General features: G+C 46.6%; 2 protein-coding genes across 3 annotated transcripts; one reads left to right on the forward strand and one right to left on the reverse strand.

Annotated features, from left to right (window-relative positions):
* The first annotated feature begins 2,270 nt into the window (after positions 1-2,270).
* Positions 2,271-8,530, forward strand: anapc2 (anaphase promoting complex subunit 2). Its single transcript, XM_085404787.1, has 14 exons — positions 2,271-2,623; positions 3,343-3,592; positions 3,664-3,976; positions 4,228-4,360; positions 4,477-4,690; positions 5,208-5,327; positions 5,680-5,797; positions 5,946-6,124; positions 6,205-6,346; positions 6,463-6,538; positions 6,635-6,838; positions 6,940-7,072; positions 7,253-7,494; positions 7,995-8,530. Exons 1-14 carry the CDS (start codon positions 2,525-2,527, stop codon positions 8,202-8,204), a joined length of 2,433 nt encoding a protein of 810 aa, XP_085260913.1. The 5' UTR covers positions 2,271-2,524; the 3' UTR covers positions 8,205-8,530.
* Positions 8,531-9,412: 882 nt separating this feature from the next.
* On the reverse strand, positions 9,413-19,767 carry LOC146672253 (ras-related protein Rab-35). 2 transcript variants are annotated; one of them, XM_085404789.1, is made up of 7 exons: positions 19,609-19,767; positions 17,423-18,169; positions 15,096-15,146; positions 12,778-12,901; positions 12,544-12,668; positions 11,785-11,909; positions 9,413-11,064 (listed from the first exon to the last, which is right to left on the reverse strand). In XM_085404789.1, exons 2-7 carry the CDS (start codon positions 17,475-17,477, stop codon positions 10,915-10,917), a joined length of 630 nt encoding a protein of 209 aa, XP_085260915.1. In that variant the 5' UTR covers positions 17,478-18,169; positions 19,609-19,767; the 3' UTR covers positions 9,413-10,914. The 2 variants fall into 2 exon arrangements, with proteins under 2 accessions (XP_085260915.1, XP_085260916.1); XM_085404790.1 differs by lacking the exons at positions 17,423-18,169; positions 19,609-19,767 and adding an exon at positions 15,458-15,602.
* Positions 19,768-22,249: the final 2,482 nt, after the last annotated feature.

The raw sequence follows: 22,249 nt of genomic DNA on the forward strand, positions 1-22,249 counted from the left end.
TGAAGGACGCCATCATCTACCTCCTGCACCGAGCTCTGGCTCACCTGAAGAAGCCTGGAAGCAATGTGAGGATCATGTTCTTTGATTTCTCCAGTGCTTTCAACACCATCCAGCCACGACTTCTGAGGGACAAGCTGGAGCTATCAGGAGTGGACCACCACATGTCCCAGTGGATACTGGACTACCTCACAGGACGCCCACAGTATGTGCGGACACAGGGCTGTGTCTCTGATACGCTGGTCTGCAGTCCGGGGGCCCCATGGGGAACAGTGCTGGCACCGTTCCTCTTCACCGCAGACTTCTCCATCAACTCCCCACGCTGCCACCCACAGAAGTTCTCTGACGACTCTGCCATAGACTCTGAGTACAGACAGTGGACTCTGGACTTTGTGGACTCGTGCCACAAAGTCTAGAGTCCAGATCAGCAGGTGACTCGTGCCACCTGCTGATCAACGCCGGGAAAACCAAGGAGTTGGTGGACACACCACACTGACACTGGTGAACATCCAGAGAGTGGACATTGAGATAGTGGACTCGTATATGGTAAATGGCCTGTATTTGTATAGCGCTTTACTAGTCCCTAAGGACTTTACACACCCATTCACACACTGGTGATGGCAGCTACATTGTAGCCACAGCCACCCTGGGGCGCACTGACAGAGGCGAGGCTGCCGGACACTGGCGCCACCAGGCAACGGGTGAAGTGTCTTGCCCAAGGATACAATGACCAAGACTGTCCAAGCCGGGGCTCGAACCGGCAACCTTCCGATTACAAGGCAAACTCCCAGCTCTTGAGCGATGATCGCCCCGCATGTATAGGTGTATAGGCACCTGGGTATTCACCTGAATAATAAGCTAGACTGGAGCCACAACACTGATGCTCTGTACAGGAAGGGTCAGAGCAGACTCTACCTGCTGAGGCGGCTGATGTCATTTGGAGTACAGGGAGCGCTTTTAAAGACCTTCTATGACTCTGTGGTGGCATCCGCCAGCTCTGTTCTGGGATGCACCCTGGACCCAGTGCAGGTGGTGGGAGACAGAAGGACTCTGGCCAAAATAACATCTCTGATGGACAGAGTCTCCCACCCCATGCATGTAGATGTTGCTGCAGAGCTGCTTCAGTGACAGACTGCTGCATCCTCGATGCATGAAGGAGCGTTTCTGCAGGTCCTTCCTCCCTGCAGCTGTCAGACTATACAATCAGAACTGCTCCCAACAAACACAGATGTTTACATCAGCGCTGTAACTGCAGTATTTTATCAACTGACTCACTCTACAGCCTGGGTTTGCCTCTTACCTGTATTTTATTTTATTTTATTTTATTTAATAATGGTACAATACTCTGTTTTTGGTAACCATTGTCCTCAATGTAAATATGTAAAACTTGTGTATGTTTCTGTTCTGTGTCTTGTGTACTGTTTCTTTGTATATGTGTCTTTTTTGCTGCTGTTACACCCAAATTTCCCCTTGTGGGACAATTAAAGGATTATTCTATGTCTTCTTCTTCTTATGTCAGCGTGAGATGAGACGAGACGAGACGAGACGAGACGAGACGAGACTTTATTGATCCCACTGTGTGGAAATTTTTGCATTACGTCAGCTCAGGGACAGAAAGCAGAAGGATAATACAAAAAATACAAATAAAATACAAACAAATATAAAATAAGTAAGATATTAAACTATATACAACGGTAGCATAGACAGTATGTGACTGTGGATATAGCTGTAGAAATATGCAAGACATAAACTATAAACTACATAGTTATAACATAATTTTTCCATGTAAGTAATAGTTATCTATAAGAATAGACGTGTACACGCACACTCACATGCAATATGAGTGTGCATCTAAATGTACAGCATCTAAATATACATATACATACACATATTCCTGCAAACGTCCACACACATAGAATGTGCATTATGCATGAAGTGACCGTGGATGTCCACAATGTCCAGTGACTTATGACACTGTGAGGAAAAATGTTAAAGTATTCACATTTTTTTCTTTCTCCATAAAAAAAAGTTGATTTTGTTTTTCTCTAAATTCTTTGATCATTTCTGGATATGAACAACCGAGTACAGAGCCATTTTAAAACGTTATAGCGGCAATTTTGTTCCTCATGACAAGTTCGCCATTGTTATGACAAACACCAGCCCACAGAGACACTTCCTGTGAACTTCAAAATAAAATCTGCGAGGATTTACAATGCGCACTGTCTGACAGTAGAGGGCAGCATATGACTCCTTGGCGTCAAAATCACGAAAAGAAGAAGAAGATCGTGATCACGAAGAAGAAGTAAACCCGCGATACTGAAGAACATGTAGTTTTAGTTCAGAGTAATAACAGAAACTGGGGCTGATTTCAAGCAATATTATTCTTAGACATGAGTGATACCCACCGGAAACATGGAGCGTGTTTGTAGATGTTCTGGAGCGACGTTATAACCGGATAGAACCTCCACAGTTTAAATGTGGGACACCGAGAAGCTGCTTCGCGGTTTGTGAGGAAAAGTGTGAGAAAATGGAGGAAAGTGCGATGGAACCGGACTCAGTGGAGATGTCTGGATCCGGACCGAATCCCGGGGTCGCTGAATCCTGGGAAACCGTCACTGCGGCGCTGGTGAGTGGCTTCCCACTCTGGACACCTGCAGCTATGTGACTGTAGCATAACGAGCAACCGAACTCCATTAAAAAATCTCTCGATTTAACGTTTTGTTGGTCGTAGATGTGGTTTGTTAGCAATTTGAGAGGTTTTCAGATGTCACATTAATCAGGAGAAGTTTTCGGTTAAATTCGGCTTGTATGTATCGATGTCTTCTTAATGGTCCTAATCTGTGTTGTTTCCTCTGTCTGCTTCCTACTGAGTTCATTATTGGTTATCAATCCTCATAAATGTAAAGTAAACTGTGACGTGACGTCCATAAACAGCCAAACTTACAAGTTACAAAACAGAGGTGAAACAAGTGTGTGAAAAAACGAACTTTCACAGTTAGAGAAAGACCACAAAGCTACACAAATTCAACTGTAAGAAATGTAAAATGAACACAGGTTAATAAAGCAAGTGCAAAGACTCAAAAGGAGCGCACGGAGACTCGGAGCAAGATGCAGATCAGGTCAAAAAGAAGCAAAACAACCACAAGGGTTAGTGGAATTGAACCAAAAACACAAGCTGAGACACAAACTCGTCTCCTCCAGTCTCGTGGTTTTGCTCCTCTGTACGAGGGTCATCGGTCAGTCTAAGAAATCCAAACTGAAACTGGCTGTGAAGAAACCCTGTCAGCCAGCACCAGCACGTGTGCATCCTGTGTTTGTGTAACGCTGTGTTTTGGTTGCGTTCAGGTGTCTCCGGGTAGCTCGGTGTCAGAGCAGAGCCTCTCAGACTCGCTGGCCCTGCTGAACGATCAGGGTCTGGGCCGGCTGCTGGGCAGCTGGCTGCTGGAGACGCTGCAGATGCGTCTGTCTGCCTGCGTGGTTCCCGAGTTCTGGTCTGCCCTGAAGCAGCCGGAGAACGAGATGGAGGAGAAGGACAGGGTCTGGGTTCTGCTTACGGCCTTCAGGACTCTGCTGGACAGGCTCGAACCTTTTCTGGGTGAGTGGACCATCAGAGAGTTGATGGGTTTTCTCTGTGCGCAGCATTCAAACTTCTCCTCCTCCTTACAGCTGGTTTGGAGAAGCTGGGGGCGTGGCAGGATGAGGGCCGTGGAGGTCTGTGTGGCCCAGGATCCAAAGCCCTCATGGAGCGAGCCTTCACCACCATCAGGGCCCTCCTCCTCTTCTCCCCGGCTCCCGTCCTCCAGGAGCGAGTGCTGGAGTTTTACAGCCGGACCTTCTCTGTCTACATGAACCGGGAGGGCAGCGGTGAGGACGCCACCGAGGCTCCCGGTGGCGGGGCCTGCCGGGGCTGCTGGGTCCCCGTGCAGCAGTGCTGGTGTCAGCAGGCCCTGGAACACCTGCAGGAGCTCAGCCACATCCTGTGAGTCAGGCTTTTAATTTGAAATAATTGACGTAACGAGGCAGGAAGTTGGCATTATTTCCTTGAATTTTCAGAGTAAAAAAAAAAAAAAAAAAGTTGTGACTAAAATAAAATAATAATAATATAATATATAGCAAATATAAATCTTCGATCATTTCTAACAGTTGTATTTATGATGCTGAAGCGTGGCTCAGATCAGCTGTTTGTTCTCATGCAGTCTGAAACGCTGACGTCTGATTGGTTGTTTCCAGGTCGAAGCTGCAGCTGCTGGAGTGGGTGAGCTCCGAGGCCGTCACCACCATCCTCCACAAGCTCATCGAGATGCGGATGGAGCAGCTGTGCCGGGGCGAGTACGAGCGCTCCTTCCTGCTGGAGTTCCAGGAGGTGAAACATCTGCAGCATCTGTCCACGCTGAAACTCACTGCGGCCTGCTCCTCATTTACTGTGTGTGTGTGTGTGTGTGTGTGTGTGTGTGTGTGTGTGTGTGTGTGAGGGAGCAGTGGTTGGAGCTGGTGCTGGGCTGGCTGGCTAAAGTGTTTGCCAGTGAGGCGGACGGAGATGCCGCTTCACTCCCAGCGGCCCCCGGCGGTCTCGGCGTCCAGGTGGTCCCGGGCGGCGGCTCGGTGCTGAAGCAGTGGAGGTGCCACATGCATCAGTTCTTCTGCAGGATCTATGTCAACATGAGGATCGAGGAGCTCTTCAGCATCATCAGAGGTGGGAGTCTGCAGCAGGTTTACAGATCCACGCCAGGCTGAACTCTGACCTCTGAGCTGTGATTGGACGCTGACGCCTGCTGATTCTTTAAGTCTTTTCTTTGCCGCGGAGCTCTCGTTTCCTCTACGGCAGTGTTTCCTGTCATCGCCTAGAGCTCAGCTCGAGTCAGGACGACGGAGCGTTTCAGCTAGCCACCGCTATAGAACAGGGTGGTCAAACATAAGGCCTGTGGGACAGAATCGCCCCAGGAAAGAATCCACTCTGGCCCACTGAAAGGATTCGAAAACAATAAAGAAGGGCATGAAGTTTGTAGAAAGAGCTCCCCGGTGGTCATTCGTGCTACGACAAAGTAATAAAGTAGTAGATAAACATTTAAAACACAGAAAAACGTCTAGTTTTTCTGTCATTTAATCAGTTTCTGTTTGTAACAGAGCCACAGTCAAAAAACAACAATAATAATTCTCTCTCTCTGTAAACCAGATTTCAAACTCTTCTTGGCTCTTGTGCTTCCTTTCAGATTTCCCAGAATCCAAAGCTGCTATTGAGGATCTGAAGTTCTGCCTGGAGAGAACCAATCAGAGACAGCAGCTCCTCACCTCGCTCAAATCCGCCTTCGAAAGCCGCCTACTGCACCCGGGTCGGTTTCTGTTGGGGTTTATTTTTGTGACCTGATGAGTCGCGGTGGCAGATTTTTTTAAGTTAAACGCGATTCAATGTTTAAAGTCAGGATTAGAGAAGAAAACAACAATGAGATGAAGGTGGAGGAGGAAAAGAGCCCAGAGGAGGTTCAGTGAGGTGGTGAAGGAGGAGGTGGAGGCGGACCATAGAGCTGATGCAGCTATTTAAAAACAGCATTTGTTGATTTGCTTATTTTGAAGCTGTTTTTCAGCTCGTCGTGCACACGTGTGATTTCTCAGGTCATCCTCATCATCGTGTAGGGAAGCTGGTCTCTATGGTAACGTCTGTGAAACTGACTGATCTGTCTGCAGGCGTTCACACGTCAGACATCCTCACTGTTTACATCTCGGCCATCAAAGCGCTCCGAGAGCTCGACCCGTCCATGGTCATCCTGCAGGTCGTCTCCCAGCCGATCCGCAAGTACCTCAGGTGAGTCCACGCAGGCGCCGGCGGGATTCGCTTTCAGTCCTGCTCTGATCTTTTGGCTCTGATCGTGCACTTTTTTGTGAGTAAAGTTCTACATGAGTTTAACATTTGACGTCCTAGCAGAGGATCAAACGTCCGTGTTGTGTTTCAGGACCCGGGAGGACACGGTGAGGCAGATCGTAGCCGGTCTGACCGGAGATGCAGAGGGCTGCACCGACCTCGCCTCCGAGCTGTCCCGAGGAGACCCGGTGACTCTGGAGATGCAGGACAGCGACGAAGAAGGCAACGACCCCGAGGACTGGACTCCAGACCCGACCGACGCCATGCCCGGTCAGTGAACGCACCGCGCTGAGCGCAGAGAAGGAGACCGCAGCTGAAGAGAAAGATCTTACTCGTGTGTTTGTTCTCAGATAAAATGGGCTCGAAGCGCCGCTCGTCCGACATCATCAGCCTGCTGGTCAGCATCTACGGCAGTAAGGAGATCTTCATAGACGAGTACAGAGGCGTGCTCGCCGACAGGCTGCTGCAGCAGCTCAACTACAACACGGCCAGGTACGACCGCACCAGCGCCCAGCTTAAAGCTGAGAGAAAGTGTTGGTACTTTGAACATGTCGGGTCACTGATAGCAAAGTAAACGCTCACGCCCGTCCTGTTTTCTGCGTCTTCAGGGAGATTCGTAACGTGGAGCTGCTGAAGCTGCGGTTCGGCGAGTCTCACATGCATTACTGCGAGGTCATGTTGAAGGTAAACATCTGGAATATGGATCGTTAACCAGATATTTTAGGACATTCCCTGAAAGGATGAATTTCTGAGAACGTTGTGATTACCCGATGGATGCAGGACATGGCGGATTCTCGCAGGATCAACAGCAACATCCGCGAGGAGGAGTCAAAGCTGAGCGAGGAGGAGCAGCCGCCGCTGCCCCTGTCGGCCATCATCCTCTCATCTGAGTTCTGGCCCGCGCTGAAGGAGGAGAAGCTGGAGCTCCCTCCTGTCGTCTGCCAGGCCATGGAGGCCTACACCCACCGCTACGAGAAGCTGAAGGTGGAGTTGACCCACTGTGGCGTCTCTGGTTTGGTTTGCAGTAGAAACCAAATGCACAGCTACGCTTTTACCTGCTGAGTCGAGTCCCGTTTGTGTTTCAGGCCATGAGGACGCTGAGCTGGAAGCCTCACCTGGGCTCGGTCACTCTGGACGTGGAGCTGGAGGACCGAGTCCTCACCAACCTCACGGTCTCACCCATCCAGGCTGCCACCATCATGTACTTCCAAGAGAAAAGTAAGGACTTTCATTTCAGAGCGCTTTCATGCTGTGAAATGTAATTCTGCGATGACCCCTGATGTTTTCCTGACATGGCGATGTCATGGTTGTAAACTATCGGCTCTGACATCGCTCGTTACGCTGCGTGGAGTCGAGGGAGATGCAGTTTGATCGTCGTGTACCTGCTCGTCCTCTCAGGTTCTTGGACGTTGGAGGAGCTGAGTGCGAAGCTGGGCGCCCCGAAGGAGCTGGTGCACAGGAAGCTGGCTCTGTGGCAGCAGCAGGGCGTGCTGAGGGAGGAGGCGGGCGGCCACTTCTACGTGGTGGAGAAGGGTTCGTCGAAAGAGAAGCTGGACAGAGGCGTGATGCTGATCGACAGCGACGAGGAGAGGGACTCCAACACCGCCACACAGTCCGAGCAGAGGGAGGAGAAGCTGCAGGTACGCACTTCATTCATCCTGCTGTCTCAGGGTTATTTACTTAGTTACTTTAAGTATTTGAAACCTGGCACCTGATGATGTGCCGCTTCTTTTCAGTCGTGTTATAAAAATCACTTAATAATGAATGACAGTGGGTGTTTTAGGATCACATGCTCCATAAATCACGAGCTTATTGTTGTGAACGACTTGGTGCACCCGCATGATCCCAGGAGGGTAACTCACCCCTGGTTGGGTCTCCTAAGGAGGTCTTTCATGGGAGAGCGCCTGAGAGCCGGGATCTTAGCCATTGAGGCACAGCTGTGGACAGCCCACCTCTCTTGGGAGGGGCCGTAGGGGTTCAGTGCTTTGTGAATCGCGTGGTGTATGTCTTCAGCTGTCTGGAACGTCACCGCTCTGCTGGGGAAGCAGCTCAAACGAGCGCTTCAGCCTGAAAAGTATCAGCTAGTTCTAGTTAGGTCTTAAACTCTCACAGTAAGCACACTGGGCCTCTGTCTCTGCAGCTGTTCTGGGTCTACGTCCAGGCCATGCTCACCAACCTGGACACCATGACACTGGAACGCATACACACCATGCTGCGGATGTTCGTCGCTACGGGACCCGTCGTCACGGAGATGGACGTGAACGAGCTGGAGGCGTTCCTGCAGAGGAAGGTCAGGGACCATCAGCTCATAATGTCCGGCAACGTCTACAGGCTGCCCAAATCCAACTGATGACTGTGCTGCGTTCAAGTGCGTCGGAATATGTGGAAGATTCCAGCGTTTGTTTTGCTCTGAGGGATTTTTACTAAAAGGGCTCATGGAGTAAATATGGAACAATTCTAACTTAAATTTCCTGGATTTTTCCATATGATGTGAAAGCAGCATGGATTTAAATAAAAAAAGGAAAAGCAGTGTTTGTTTTTTCAAAATAAAAGCACTTCCACTCCTTTAAGCATCAGTACAGACAGATTTGATGCTGCACCTGGAGATAACTGTAAAGGTGTTTGGTGAACACCGATGTGTAAAACTGGTTAATAAACAGAATCATTTCAAAACCACTTTCATCTGTGCCTTTTTCTAACAGCTGCAGTTCTTCCCAAAGTATAGAGCAAACATTTCAGCCTCTCCTGGTTCTCTCTGTGAGATGAAAACCACGGGCGGAAGGGCCTGCAGCTGCAACAGTGGGAACACACTCTTTGACAACAAAGAAACACCAACAGCTGCAGTTCCTCTAATGTCCAGCAGAGACTCCAGGAGCGAGTCAGTCCCCATGTTAAAGCTTTACAGCAGTAATAAAAGTGTCTGACACAAACTGATCTCTGTAGAGAATTTCCCCTTCATAATCGATTGTCCCAAAAATCAGAACAGAATTGGGGAAAAGGGCTTTTAAACACGCTGCCCCGGCTTCCTGGAACAATCTGCAGAAGGAACTGAAATGATCTGACTTGGTTACCTTGGGAGAGTTTAAGTCTGTCTCAAAGGAACGAGAGAACAGCTCTTTGACTCAGTGTGATTGTTTTTAAATGTACTCTTAATTTGATCTGTTATTGTATATTTTCCACATGGTATGGGGATATTGTATTGGTTGTAAATGTTATAGTGCTGCGTGTATTTGATGATGCCAGGTCTCTGTTGGAAATGAGATTTTTTTTTACCTGGGTAAATAAAGGACTAATAAAAAATAACACCTGTACAGGGGACGATGTTTTTATAACTCACCTGTTTAAAGTTTGCATTGTTAGGGGCGTGGCACAGGTGACTGTCTGCTCCGCCTCACCTGAGCTGGACCTCTGAGCCGTGTTTGTACTGTTGGAGCCTTTTGGGGCATTTTAATGACATCACCTAACCAAAAACATGGCTGCTGTGAGGTCACTCTACTAAAGGTAAGTGAAATTCTAGGATTTCATTGCATACAGTCTCATCACTGCACAAAGAATCACTGAATTTATTGCTTTTATTGTATTTGGACACATTTGCTTGGCATCAGATTTACATTAAAACATGTTTTGGGATTACTGGCCTCATTCAGACTGAAATAAGGCATGCAGACAGTTTGTACTCATCACACACGTTAATGTCACAATTGAACAAACAGCTCCCTTTCACTGGTTAAATACATGTTCTGTATTAAGAAAAAATCTAAACAGTGGTTTAAGACCAAAGTTAAAGGACCATGCTGGTGTTTGTTTTTGCATGTTTTAGTTCACTGCAAATACAGATGTAGAGTTTCTCAGTGTTACTCCCTTTTTTCCACTAACATGAGAACTGGCGACTAAAGACGTGGAGCGTGATATGGCTTTCATCTTCCACGTGTCACAGAAGGTAACAGAACAAAATAGAAACAAATCCCTGCAGTTTTATCTTCAGTGAAACCTACACAACTAGAACCTGTCATTGTGAAAGGTCGCAAGGTCATTATTTTCCCACTTTCAAAACCTCTGCTGATGAGCCAACCGGAGAAAAACTGACCTAACAGGGGAGAAGCTATCGGCTTGTTTCAGACAGGATGGAGCCTGTCTGAAACAAGCCTACCACGAGATAAGTGAGTAATCATGCAAAGCCGCTTTAATCCAAAAACATGGAGGGAACGAGCAGAATCGGAGCACTTTAACATAAAAACTGATTCTCCCTAAAGCGCTGTGCAGCTGTGGTGGGAGCACAGACTCGACATGTGACCAAATCTCCGGGTTTTCCACCAATCAGGACGCATTATTGACTGACGCAGTGCCCAATCAAACACGTTTCATGCCAAAAAGGTGGACGGTGTTTGAATGGTCACCACAGAGGTCCCCGGCTCTAGAGCTCAAGCATCGGGGCCATGTTGGTGGAAAGTTCTTTGGCTACATGTGACCATGAACTGACTTCTGTCTTTGGAGAGATGAGTAAAAAAGAATCAGTTTTAATGATGAAACCAGGTTTGTTTCCTGCCAATTGAAGTGTTTGAAAATTGTAAAAGCCGGGATAGAAGCTTCATTTTTGTGGTGTAACTTGAATGAGAGTTTTACAGGTGCTGATTAAGCTGATGATCACACACCTCCTCATAAACCAGTGCAGCTCAGACTGAAACGAGTCATTTAAGGCGAGCTCAGGAATCCACTCGTTTGAATAAACGTCACAGAAATGTTTCTTCTGGTTAGCATCCACAAACCAACCTGCACATTAGTCGCTCTTTAGCTTCAGTCCAACACACGACACGCTGCAGTCTGGTTAGAAGAAAGAAAAAAAAAAAAAAAAAAAAAGCATAAACACCAGAATGATCCTTTAGGTCATGTGACCTCCTGGCTGCTACTTGCATTCAGTGCTGGCAGACTGTAGACCCTCAGGCACAGCGAGAGCTACAGCCTGCTGTGCTGTAGCTCCACACATTCATATCTGCAGTGAGAGACGGCCTCGAAGGCGCCGAGTTCAGTCTCAGCTGAATGCTGTGGGCAGAAGCGGCGTCTCAGCAGCATTTCTTCCCCCTCTTCCTGCGGTCTCGGTCTCGCTGGGCGTTGATGTTCACCGTGTCCTTCTCCCGCTCCCGCTCCCTCTCCACTCTGTTCTGGCTCTCCTTCTTGGCCCGGAGCACCATGAGGGTGAACGCCATGAACATCTGAGCAGAGCAGCAGAAACAACACAGACTTCAGGATTATCTATCGCGGCCCCGTGTCCCACTCCCCGACCCTCAAACGGCAGCGACACCGTGCACGAAACTGTTCGTGTCACTGAAGACATTTTAAAAATAATAAAGCAAATACTCATGGATAGTAACAACAGGAAGCACAGTCACATCTGATCCTGCCTTTACTTTAGTCTCCGTTATTAAAACAGTCTGAGCGTTCCATGGTGAATATATCTGAGATCAGTCACAGGGTCCCTGCTGGTGGTTTACCAGCATTTTTATCAGCGGGATTGAGGACGAACCGCCATCTCTGCTGTTACCACAGTCTCCGTCTTTCAGCTCAAATCGAGGCTAAACAGACCCCTCCTCCTCATCGCTACCCTCTGCAGTGTAATAATGAGATGATGAGGTGCATCTTCATCTGCAGGCCTGGACCATCCAGTATGAAGGAAACCACTGCATTCAACCTGAAGCCCCATCATTATGAGACACTTCTGCGTCACTGGGCCTGGATGACAGCAGTGAAAGGACACTGCCCCCCTCAGGTCACACTGAGAACTACGACCCCACGCTCTAATTTACCTGCCTGTCATTTCAATACCAACCTTACAGACAAAACATTAGGAACAAAGGCTTTCGACCTTGTAATGGGACAAACTGCACACCAAAAAAATCTTTTTAAATCAGGATGTTAATCATTTAAAGCTTCACCTCTTCAACATTTATGTTCTCTTTGGCACTCGTCTCGAAGACACGGACACCCACCGACTCCCCAAAACGCAAAGCATCCTGGGTATCCACCTGCCTCTTGGAAGGGTCGTCATTCTTGTTCCCCACTGAGGAAAGAAGGAAAATCCATCTGTAAACGCTTCCTGCAGACGTCCCCAACCAGGGTGAAACTCAAATGCATCATAAAAAAAGATATTAATAACTGATGCTGCAGGTCTGAAATGAACCAAAGCATCTCTAAGTGTCAACCCTGATTCACCTCCCCAGAGTCAGACCTGCACAATAACCTTCCTGTTTAAAATTACCAGTAAAACTTCACGTTTACTGAACCTGAGAAATCATCTGATAACAACAGTTTGTCTTAAACACAGTAGATCTACAAAAGTGTTTATGACGACTCAGCGGGACGGCACGTCTCACCATCAGGAAGTTTATAAACTGTTGGTGAGGGGAAAGAGGCTCTCCTCACCAGAGATCTGCCTGCATGATATCATAATAGATAAAATATTCGACCAGTGTTCAAGCTGACTGCATGTGGACTTTAAAACATATCCAAACTCAATTTTCCAAGTCTGGACATTAAAGTGGATAATGGAGCTGAATGAATGCAGCTGCATCTTTAACAAACCGTACGTCACCTGGAAGCAGACGGAGCCTCTCAGCAGCTTTCGGCACACCTGTGAGCAGGTCAGAGTTCACACTGAAACACTGATATTCAGGATGAGTTTAGGGTCGACCTACCCAGGATCTTGCAGACGTTGTCACAGTTCTGGGAGATTTCATTCAGCCACCTCTTAACATTTACGAACGACTCTGGATTTGTCACGTCGTAAACTATGATGACGCCGTGGGTGTTTCTGTAGTACCTGGGGACAGGTGAAGCGGAATAAACTGATGACCTCAACGATGACGCTGCAGCGGGCTGCACGCAGTCATACAAAGAAACTCGGGGGAGAAAGTTTCAGAGATCATTACGTCGAGGTGATGGTTCGAAACCTCTCCTGCCCCGCCGTGTCCCAGATCTGCAGCTTCACCCGCTCCCCGTCGATATCCACCGTCCGGATCTTAAAGTCCACGCCGATGGTGGTGATGTAGCTGCCTGCACGAGACCACACGAGAAAAAATAAAAGCCAGAGTGAGGCAGACGTGCTGCACAGCAAGGCGAGTGCAGACGCACTGCGTGCGTGTGTGTGTGTGTGTGTGTGTGCGTGTGTAACTGCGTGTGTGTGCAACTGCGTGTGTGTGCGCAACTGCGTGCGTGTGTAACTGCGTGTGTGTGCGTGTGTAACTGCGTGTGTGTGCGTGTGTAACTGCGTGTGTGTGCAACTGCGTGTGTAACTGCGTGTGTGTGCAACTGCGTGTGCAACTGCGTGTGTGCAACTGTGTGTAACTGCGTGTGCAACTGCGTGTGTGTGCAACTGCGTGTGTGTGCGTGTGTGTGCAACTGCGTGTGTAACTGCGTGTGTGTGTAACTGCGTGTGTAACTGCGTGTGTGTACGTGTGTGTGTAACTGCGTGTGTGTGTAACTGCGTGTGTGTACGTGTGTGTGTGTGCAACTGCGTGTGTGTAACTGCGTGTGTGTACCTGCGTGTGTGTACGTGTGTGTAACTGCGTGTGTGTACGTGTGTGTGTGTGCAACTGCGTGTGTAACTGCGTGTGTGTGTGCAACTGCGTGTGTAACTGCGTGTGTGTGTAACTGTGTGTAACTGCGTGTGTGTGCGTGTGTGTGTAACTGCGTGTGTGTGCAACTGCGTGTGTAACTGCGTGTGTGTGCAACTGCGTGTGTGTGCGTGTGTGTGTAACTGCGTGTGTGTACGTGTGTGTGTGTGCAACTGCGTGTGTAACTGCGTGTGTGTGTAACTGCGTGTGTAACTGCGTGTGTGTACGTGTGTGTGCGTGTAACTGCGTGTGTGTGTAACTGCGTGTGTGTACGTGTGTGTGTGTGCAACTGCGTGTGTGTACGTGTGTGTGTGTGCAACTGCGTGTGTGTGTGTGCAACTGCGTGTGTAACTGCGTGTGTAACTGCGTGTGTGTACGTGTGTGTGCGTGTAACTGCGTGTGTGTGTAACTGCGTGTGTGTGCGTGTGTGTGTAACTGCGTGTGTGTGTAACTGTGTGTAACTGTGTGTGTGTGTAACTGCGTGTAACTGTGTGTGTGTGTAACTGCGTGTGTGTGCGTGTGTGTCCTGCTGTTGCATCTGCAGGCCCTTGTTAACCCCCCCTCCCCCCTCACGCACCAACTCCACCACTTCAGATGTTTTGGCGTCCTGTCAGGAGCGCCTGGCCCACTTCCACTCGCCCCACCCGTTTACATCCTCTCCCCGCCTTCGAGAACTATATTTGATTCCCGCTGAGCGGCTGAGACACGGAGCGCCATTCCAGCCGTATGTGGGAAAAACTCTGCTAGAAACCCTCGATATTTCCCCAGACTGCAGAAACGTGGCCGAGGCTCCAAAACGGTTTCTCAGACGGGATCGCAGCTGGCCGTCACTCTGACCATCTGTGGCCGCAGCTACAGCCCACTGAACCACCACCACTCCAGCTTACATGTTTGTGATTCCAGCAAGAAAAAACCGAGCCGTGTTTCTGGCTCCGTCCTCCAGCTGTCGTGAGAACTTTTGGTCTGTCATGTCAGGACCAGACAAACCGTCCAGTGACACGCTTTAATCGACCGTGAGATGCGTGTTCCATTCGGTAAACAAGCCTGAGTGTGAATGCTGCTGGTAGCGCTTCATAACTAATGACACATTCAACGACCACGTTTCTCCAACACCTGAGCTTCCTGTTATGAAACGATCAGCAAATAAAAAAAACTGCAAATAAACTTTGGACTGTTGCTGCCTGACGCAGTCGCTTCCTCTGCTGGGATCCAACTCGTCTTTACAGCATCATCACTTTGAGATTTGGCGCACGACAGACATCTTACTCTAGTTTCACGTCGGCTTTCAGTTCAGCAACTTTCTGCTTCTGTTACACATCCGTGGCTGTGTACCCACGCCACAGAGTGGATTCAAAACGCCGACACAGGTTATTAATATTCCTAAAGGAGGGCAGTTATTGTTTGACACTTGGGTGCGAGCACACGAGACCGTTCAGAGGAAATGGATGAAGCATTTAAACGTTTGATGATATAGACCTGCCTCTCCTGCAGCTCCTGACGTGTTAGGACAGCTCTTATGACTCCTGGAGATAAGATGACTCCTCCTGATAAAATGCTTTTAATTCTCGGCCTATAACTGGAGTCTGCTGTGTGTTTAGTGTGAGCAGGTATCACCTTTCATGTAACCAACTCACCTGAGAAGGAGTTATCTGCGAAGCGGAGCAGGAGGCTGCTTTTTCCCACATCTAAAGGGGGGAAAAGATCAGAGGGACGAGATTAATATCTGTTTGAGTAAAGCCTACTATGACCCCCACTGTAACTTTAGTGACAGCCACATACCAGCAAAAACACACAGACGGGAGGAGGTGAGATAAGGAAAGTGAAACAACACAAAATAGGACAAAGGTTGAACTCGCACTGGACATGTGTGAGAAAAGCATCTGAAGAAAACCTGACAGAGGAGAGCCGACGAAGCAGGAAGACGTCGGGCTAAACGGAGAAATCGATGGGAAAGTTACAGTTTTCTCAGAGCATTAAAGTGTTAGAGACTACACGCCTGTAAAAACAAGTCCTGCATCTGCTTTGCAGGCTGGATGTTTGCAGCTGACACTTGTGCTGTCTATCAAAATCAGATTCCAGAAGCTGGAGAAAAAAAAAAAAGAAAAATCACTGCTTGGTTCAATCATTTAAGCGGTTTTCCAAAACAAGACTGGACTAGACTCGTTCAGCAGGCTCGGAGATGGAGCTCGTTTATCAGGAACTAAAACCTCTGCCTGCTACGCCTCAAACAGATGGACGATAAACGTGACAGCATTACTCCTCACAGAAACAGCTCTGCCAACGAAAGGCACGAGAACTATGTCGAGCTGAAAACTGGAAACTCGCAGCAGCTTCCTGAAACCGTCTTTCCATCCAGGCACGCGTCTCATGTGCAGCGATGAAATCCACCCACTGCTCTAAAATAAGTTCCTGCAGGGAAGAAGGTGACCGACAGTGACTCAGCACCTCCTGCAGGAGGCCTGACACCAAAAGCCCTGAAACTACAACATTCGATCAATAACTGGAGCCTGCTCTCTCCAAAGCAGAGGACCAGGTCCGTTTGTTTTATGGAGTCATCTTTGTTTTACTACGAGCTTGGAGAGAGTTTGTTTTCTTGTTCTCGTGCTGAGAAAGTGACATTAAACGAGTTTTCCTGGGAACGCACTCCCAGCACAAAACCAGGCTCTGCTGAGGCCCGCGGTGCTGGCATCCCAACATGCTTTGCAGTGTCTGAACTCAGACTTTGTGCTTTCAAACAACATCTGGATTCATGAAATGTTAAAGTTTAATTATCATTATTTTTATTTAGGTACTCAGTCACTCTTACTGGTTTGAGATATATCACACCACCCCAGTCCTGGACTCTTTATTTTATCGATGACCTTTTAAACTAAAAGCTGTGCTCCGCCCCTCATGGGGCCTAATCTGCAGCCAAAACACAGAAACATTCACACATGCATCAGACACGCCCACTACAGCCGAGTCCGATACCCGAGCTGTGACGTCTTACACACATCTATCTACGTTTCATATCTGAGACATTGGAGCACATTAGGAGATAAGGAAGACAAACAACATCACAAAAACAGTGAAAGACCTCCTGTGGAACATGATCCCCGACTGCTCTGTTTCACAGTTTTTTCTGCTCTTGGATCTGTATGATGTCATAAAGAGGTGATCTCTCTAATCTGGAAAGCTCCACCCACCCAAAGCTCAAACCGGGCAGCCAATCACAAGAAAACTGATTTTAAAGGGGGCGGGGTTTAAACAGCTTGTTTCAGTCAGAGGACAAACTGAAGGCCCGCAGCAAGGCTCAGTATGATTTAAGGGGGGATTATTTTGAACTGTGAATCATGCAAAGCTGCTTTAGTTGCGTCGAGAAATAAAATTATGGCGCTATAAATAAATAAATGTTTAGTCCTTAATCCAGCCTTGCATCTGGGCTGGCATGAGCTCAGGATTAATCTCTATGAACTGTGCATAATATATTAGAAAACAAAGATGAATTTTAACTTTAAATCACATAAAGCTACTCTAACTGCAAGGATAAGCACATGGAGCTGGGAATGAGTACAGGTCCTCTTTAAAGCAAGTCTATAAAAGCAGGCAGTAAGAAGGCAGTGAGTCTGTGAGGGGTCCCGAGGGCTACAACGCCAACACCTTTGAGATTCATGCAGTCAAGCTTCTTTCACATACAGGTGAAAACCAGACCAGGTGATCGGCAAAAATCAGCTAAAACCAATTCTGAAACAAACTGGAAGCCAGGACAGGGATGGTGCGATTTCGACCAGTAAGACCTCCCCAGTTCATCAGTATGGAAACGTTCCTATTAATAGGTTTATTATGGTTCTACTGGCCCACAGAGACAGCAGCCTAAATGTACTGGAAGTGTCTGTTCACACATCTGTTTCTTGCAGGGCTCCATTAAAAAAAAGAAAAGCTTTGACTGCAGAGAGATGTAAACAAGTTAAAATGTACTAACTGGAGTCTCCAATGATGAGCAGCTTAAAGAGATGATTGTAGTCCTTCCCTGCCATTTGGATGGCCTTGTTTTGGATTTCCAAGTAAAACCAGTTTCATAGGAGGAAGGTGAGCTTCCTTCCCTCCAAGTGCACATGCGGCACTCGCCTTGTTCCGCCTCCAAACGCTGACCACCTCAAGAGTTTGTCCAGAAATCACAGGTTCGCTTCCCCTTTGGGTGTGAGGACATTTCCAGTTACACTCTAGTTTCAGTTCTGATGTTCACATCGTTTTAAAAGCGAAACCGCAGCAGCCGGCAGAGTAGGTGGCACTTCTCGAGAGCTCTGCATTTATGATTCACGCTTGACGGCGAGGGCCGGCACCGTGGTTCCACCTTACTTCCAGTTCCACCCAGCGACACTCCTGTGGGGGATTTCCAACAACTCCTCCACAGTTGTGTCAGTGCAGCTCCAGCACTCCTCTGGATGCTCAGTCTTCACATGTACGGCTCCAGGATGGGCACATTTGGCATTTTGTGGTAGTGCTGATCATAAATCCCGTTACTGCCCTTCTCCTCAGAATTCCTGCCCCTCACCTCTTTTTTTTTGGTTGTTGCACTTGAAAGAAACTAAGATGTTCCTCTTTTTTTAACAGCAGCGGTTACATCTGCAGAGGTTTCTTTGACTCAATCCCTTCGGTTCCTCTGGTGGTTGGCTAAAAAGTCACCCGTTCCCTGTTTCATTGCACGAGGAGGGTTCACCAAAAGGAGCTAAACAAAAACAAGGAGAAAAGGTAATGAGAAGTCAGACCAAATCACATCAGACTTCACAACTTTTTGCTTGCTGTGTCCCGCCTTAACTCCCTGCCTGTTACTCGAACAGCAGCTGAGTCACTAAATATAACTTCCTATTCCTGCTGTATCCACCCCCATCCAATGCCTTATCTGTGTTAGCAATATCAGCAGCTCACTGACGGCCATCGTCCAGATTTGGTTGTTTTTCTAAATTCTTCAGGTAAAACAGCGGAGCTGAGCTGGCTGCTGCTGGGTTCGCTTTCCGTGAAAACAGGAAAGGCTGGACTTCGCTAATGCGAGCTAATCCAGCCCCAGGACGCTGTTCTGTCGTGAGTAGAGCGACGCCAATCTCCACTCCAACAAACGCACATTTAAATGTTCGTAATGTGGCGGCAGAATCAATGCCTTCAACAATAAAACTACTCACCCCGGAAAGTCTTGGACCGATCGGCTTTGATTCGGCTCACATCAAGCCCCCAAATGTATACGTGATTCAATAAAGAAAAATAAACCTAAATTTAAAGTAACGGACTGGCTCCTTTAACTAGACTTAAACAACCATGTAAAGGCACAGCAAATTATTGAATAAAAGTATAAATTACGTGCAACCTTGTGTGTCTATACATGCCGAATTGAAGTATAATACATAACGTTGGAGCAAAGAAGTCCCAAATCTGTGTGACTCAGGTTTAAAACGCTTGGGCGTAGAAAACTGATGTTTTCGCTTAGATTTTTGAAGCAGTTTGGCAGATAATTCCATCAAACATTAGAAGAGATGGCTATTGGTCTGTGGATGGCCTCAGGTCACTGATTCAGCTTTAAAAATCTTTAACGGCCATTACTGGCAGTTTCTGACCCGCTGCTGGGACAGCACGTTCGAAAGTCTCTTATTGCGCGAGCGTTTGTAGCTTTTGGTGGAACGACACGCCTGACTCCACGCGAAATATATTCATTTTTCGTTAAATGAAATCAAACTATGCCAATCCAAGACTTAGAGTCACTTGTGAAAACATTGTAAAAATGAATCAGGGACGTGCTTCAATACGGCACAAATAAAATAACACAGTGCTGGCGTTAAACTGTAGTTTTGTTCAGAGCTCGATGGTTTTAACGGCCAAACCACCGACCTGTTAAGGCACAAACGGGACAAAACTGGTGAATAAATAAATATTAACGTTAATTTAACGGGTGTAAATAAAGAAGAAAGCAATGACCGCTCGTTATAAGGCTAAATGTGTATTTGGTACTGGGTGTACCGCTGCAGACTAGCAAGAAAACGTTTAAACTTCCAGATTTGTTCATCCAGCCTCGAGTGACGGTGTCCGGGCCCGACGCTGGCCTGCCAAGACGTCGGGAAACTTCAGTGCTCGGAGAAACTTTCAACCCGCCGCCGTTTATTTAAAAAACGAACTTACTGTGGTCATGATGCGGTGCTTGGCCGGTGGGTCATGCTCACAGACCGGTGCTACACTCTGACTTGTGCCCGTTGATTCCGCTGGCTCGCCGCTCCGACGGTCGGACCGTCTCCCTGCCGACCACACCTGACTGACTGCAGCTGATGACCCACTCTCATCATCTGACGCTGCGTTCACGGTCATGTGGGAAAACCCTGCACCCTTCAACCGCAAAGTGCACACCGACACAGAGTACTACAGCTGCTCTTTCTTTCGTTTTATAATATCTAATCAAATCATCTTTACCCATGTACTGAAACATATGATAAGGAAACAAGCCAGGGGCGTCCAGCATACGACCGGGGGAAACAGATCTGCCCCACAAAAGGGTCCAATCTGGCCCTCGTGGACTATTTTTTCAGATTCTCAATTTAAAATTTCCACATTGTCTATTTTATTTCATGCATTTAATGTACATAATTCACTTACTTGCTGCATATAATGTCCTCCTGTGTATATTCACTTAATGTACATAATGTTCTCTCTCTTTCTGCACAGCCAAGGAGCATGTCAGGATACATTTCACTGCGTGCTGTACTCGTATAACTATGGATGTGACAAAGAAAGATTCTTGAACCTTGGAGGGTTTTACAAAATATTACAATTAAAAAAAATCTTCACTTGGAAAGAATCATGAGAGTTTGAATCATCATAGGTTTTACAGCCTTCTTACTGACAAATACTTACTGTTTCCCCCATTACAAATGAACCATTGAATGAATTGTTTATTTTCTACAGTGGGAGCATAGTTACAAGAATAATAACAATAATTTCACAGTAATAACTTAATAACACAGATTTATTTGTTAAAGTTAAAACATGGGTAGTGATGCTGATTTATCTTTGAAAGGGTAAAATTAAGAAAAATTAAAGAGAGAGACAGAGAGAAGTAAATGAATAATAAAATCAATGCAGAAAGACAAATAACGTACAATCAAAGGTGAAAAACAGATGCAAAATGGTCACTATGACACTTTAAAATGACCCCAAAGCAACTAAAAGAATTACAAAAATTACTGAAAGGAGGAGTCTGGAAAGAGGCTCAAACCCATCAGACAAAAAGGTCAAATGAAAAGGACGTAGGGTGAGTACAAAGTACATAATAAAACTACAAAGACACAAAAATGCAAAAAGCAAGTCCACTGGAATGACATGCTGTTAATGAGCTTTCCCTCTGTGATCAGTAAAGAGTGAATGCTAAAGAAATGTAACCAAAACTAAAATTCACAGTTTGAACTTTAACCAAAATATTTGAAACACGGAGCTCAGAATCAGAACTTGTCTGTGTCGTGTGTGAAGTCAAAGTAGTGAGAAACACACACTGAACGATGGCGTGTCACCAGTTTTAGTATTACAACAGCAGCTTCCGCTTATGTCCGGTCACACCAAGATTTCCGCTGGCAGGTCACTTTTTTACCAACAAAAAAGTATTTCACAAGAAATTCTACGGACATTTAAAAAGCTGCTTAAGAAACGAAGCCAAAGGAAAAATGTCACAAACGACTGCAGGAAATAAATCAGCCGGGTGACCCACATACATGTGACCCTATATCTGTAAATGATTTGTAACCGTATCCTGTTGCAAAACTCTTTATTTTGAAATTCAGAGCTCCAAGCTTTTATTTTGTAACGTTACACTTGTTACTCACTTAATACTTTGTGTTAAACGTTTTTTTTTCCACACTTGTAATTTTCAGTAACTTGCAGATTCAGCTGAGCTCATGTTTTGGAGCCAGAGGCTGGTCTGCTGTCACCATGTGAGAAACGTAAAAATGTGTGAACACGTCGTGTTGCATTTGGTGCTTTATTGCTCCTCTGGTGAATCATCTGCGCACAGCGGGCAGAAAGCGGCCTTGATTGTCGTTTTTAAAATTACTGCATTCATAAAATGAGTCACTGGTTTTTCCAGGAAAACCTGGGCTAATTATACAACCTACCTGCTCAAAGACACTTACAGTTACCATCATTATTAAACTGTGGTGTAGCGGTTCTCAAACGCTGGGGCGTGGGCAACAAGAAGGAAACATGAAGTGAAACTCAACTGAATGAACAGGACTTTTTTTTTTTCAGGAAAACAGATTGTTAGGCAACAACTGCTCAGCTCCTGTTTTTGTTCATGATAAATGTATAAAAAGACTTTTGTGGCTTTTTATAGAACAATTGTGGTGAAAACTGAGCAATTATGACCGTATGTTTACACCATAAAAATAAACGTGCACTGCATCATTTTTTTAAATTAAATCTGTTACTACAGTACAAATACTTTTACATTGAAAGACTTAGATTTAGTGTTAGGAAATTAAAAACTAGGATTAATGTATGAAAATTGCTTGTTACATTTTCTGAATAAGAGGACAAAAACTGAAATTGTTCAGTCAAAAGAAGCAAACTGAAGTAATTCTCTGCACTACAACAAAACCTTGATTACTGCTACTTAAAGGTGCATTTCCTCTTTGACACTCGGCGTTAACAGAACGTGACTGCTAGGAAGTTTCAAAACATCTTTTTACTGTTAAGAAATGCAAGTTGAAATAATGCTCAGTTGTACTTCTCATACGCAGTGAGTCGATGTGACCGTTATTGGACCGAGTGAGCTGTTAAA

This window comes from Rhamphochromis longiceps, linkage group LG4, assembly GCF_057381845.1.
Source record: "Rhamphochromis longiceps isolate RC_006_pf linkage group LG4, R_longiceps_female_GT1.1, whole genome shotgun sequence".
Classification (NCBI taxonomy): Eukaryota; Metazoa; Chordata; class Actinopteri; order Cichliformes; family Cichlidae; genus Rhamphochromis; species Rhamphochromis longiceps.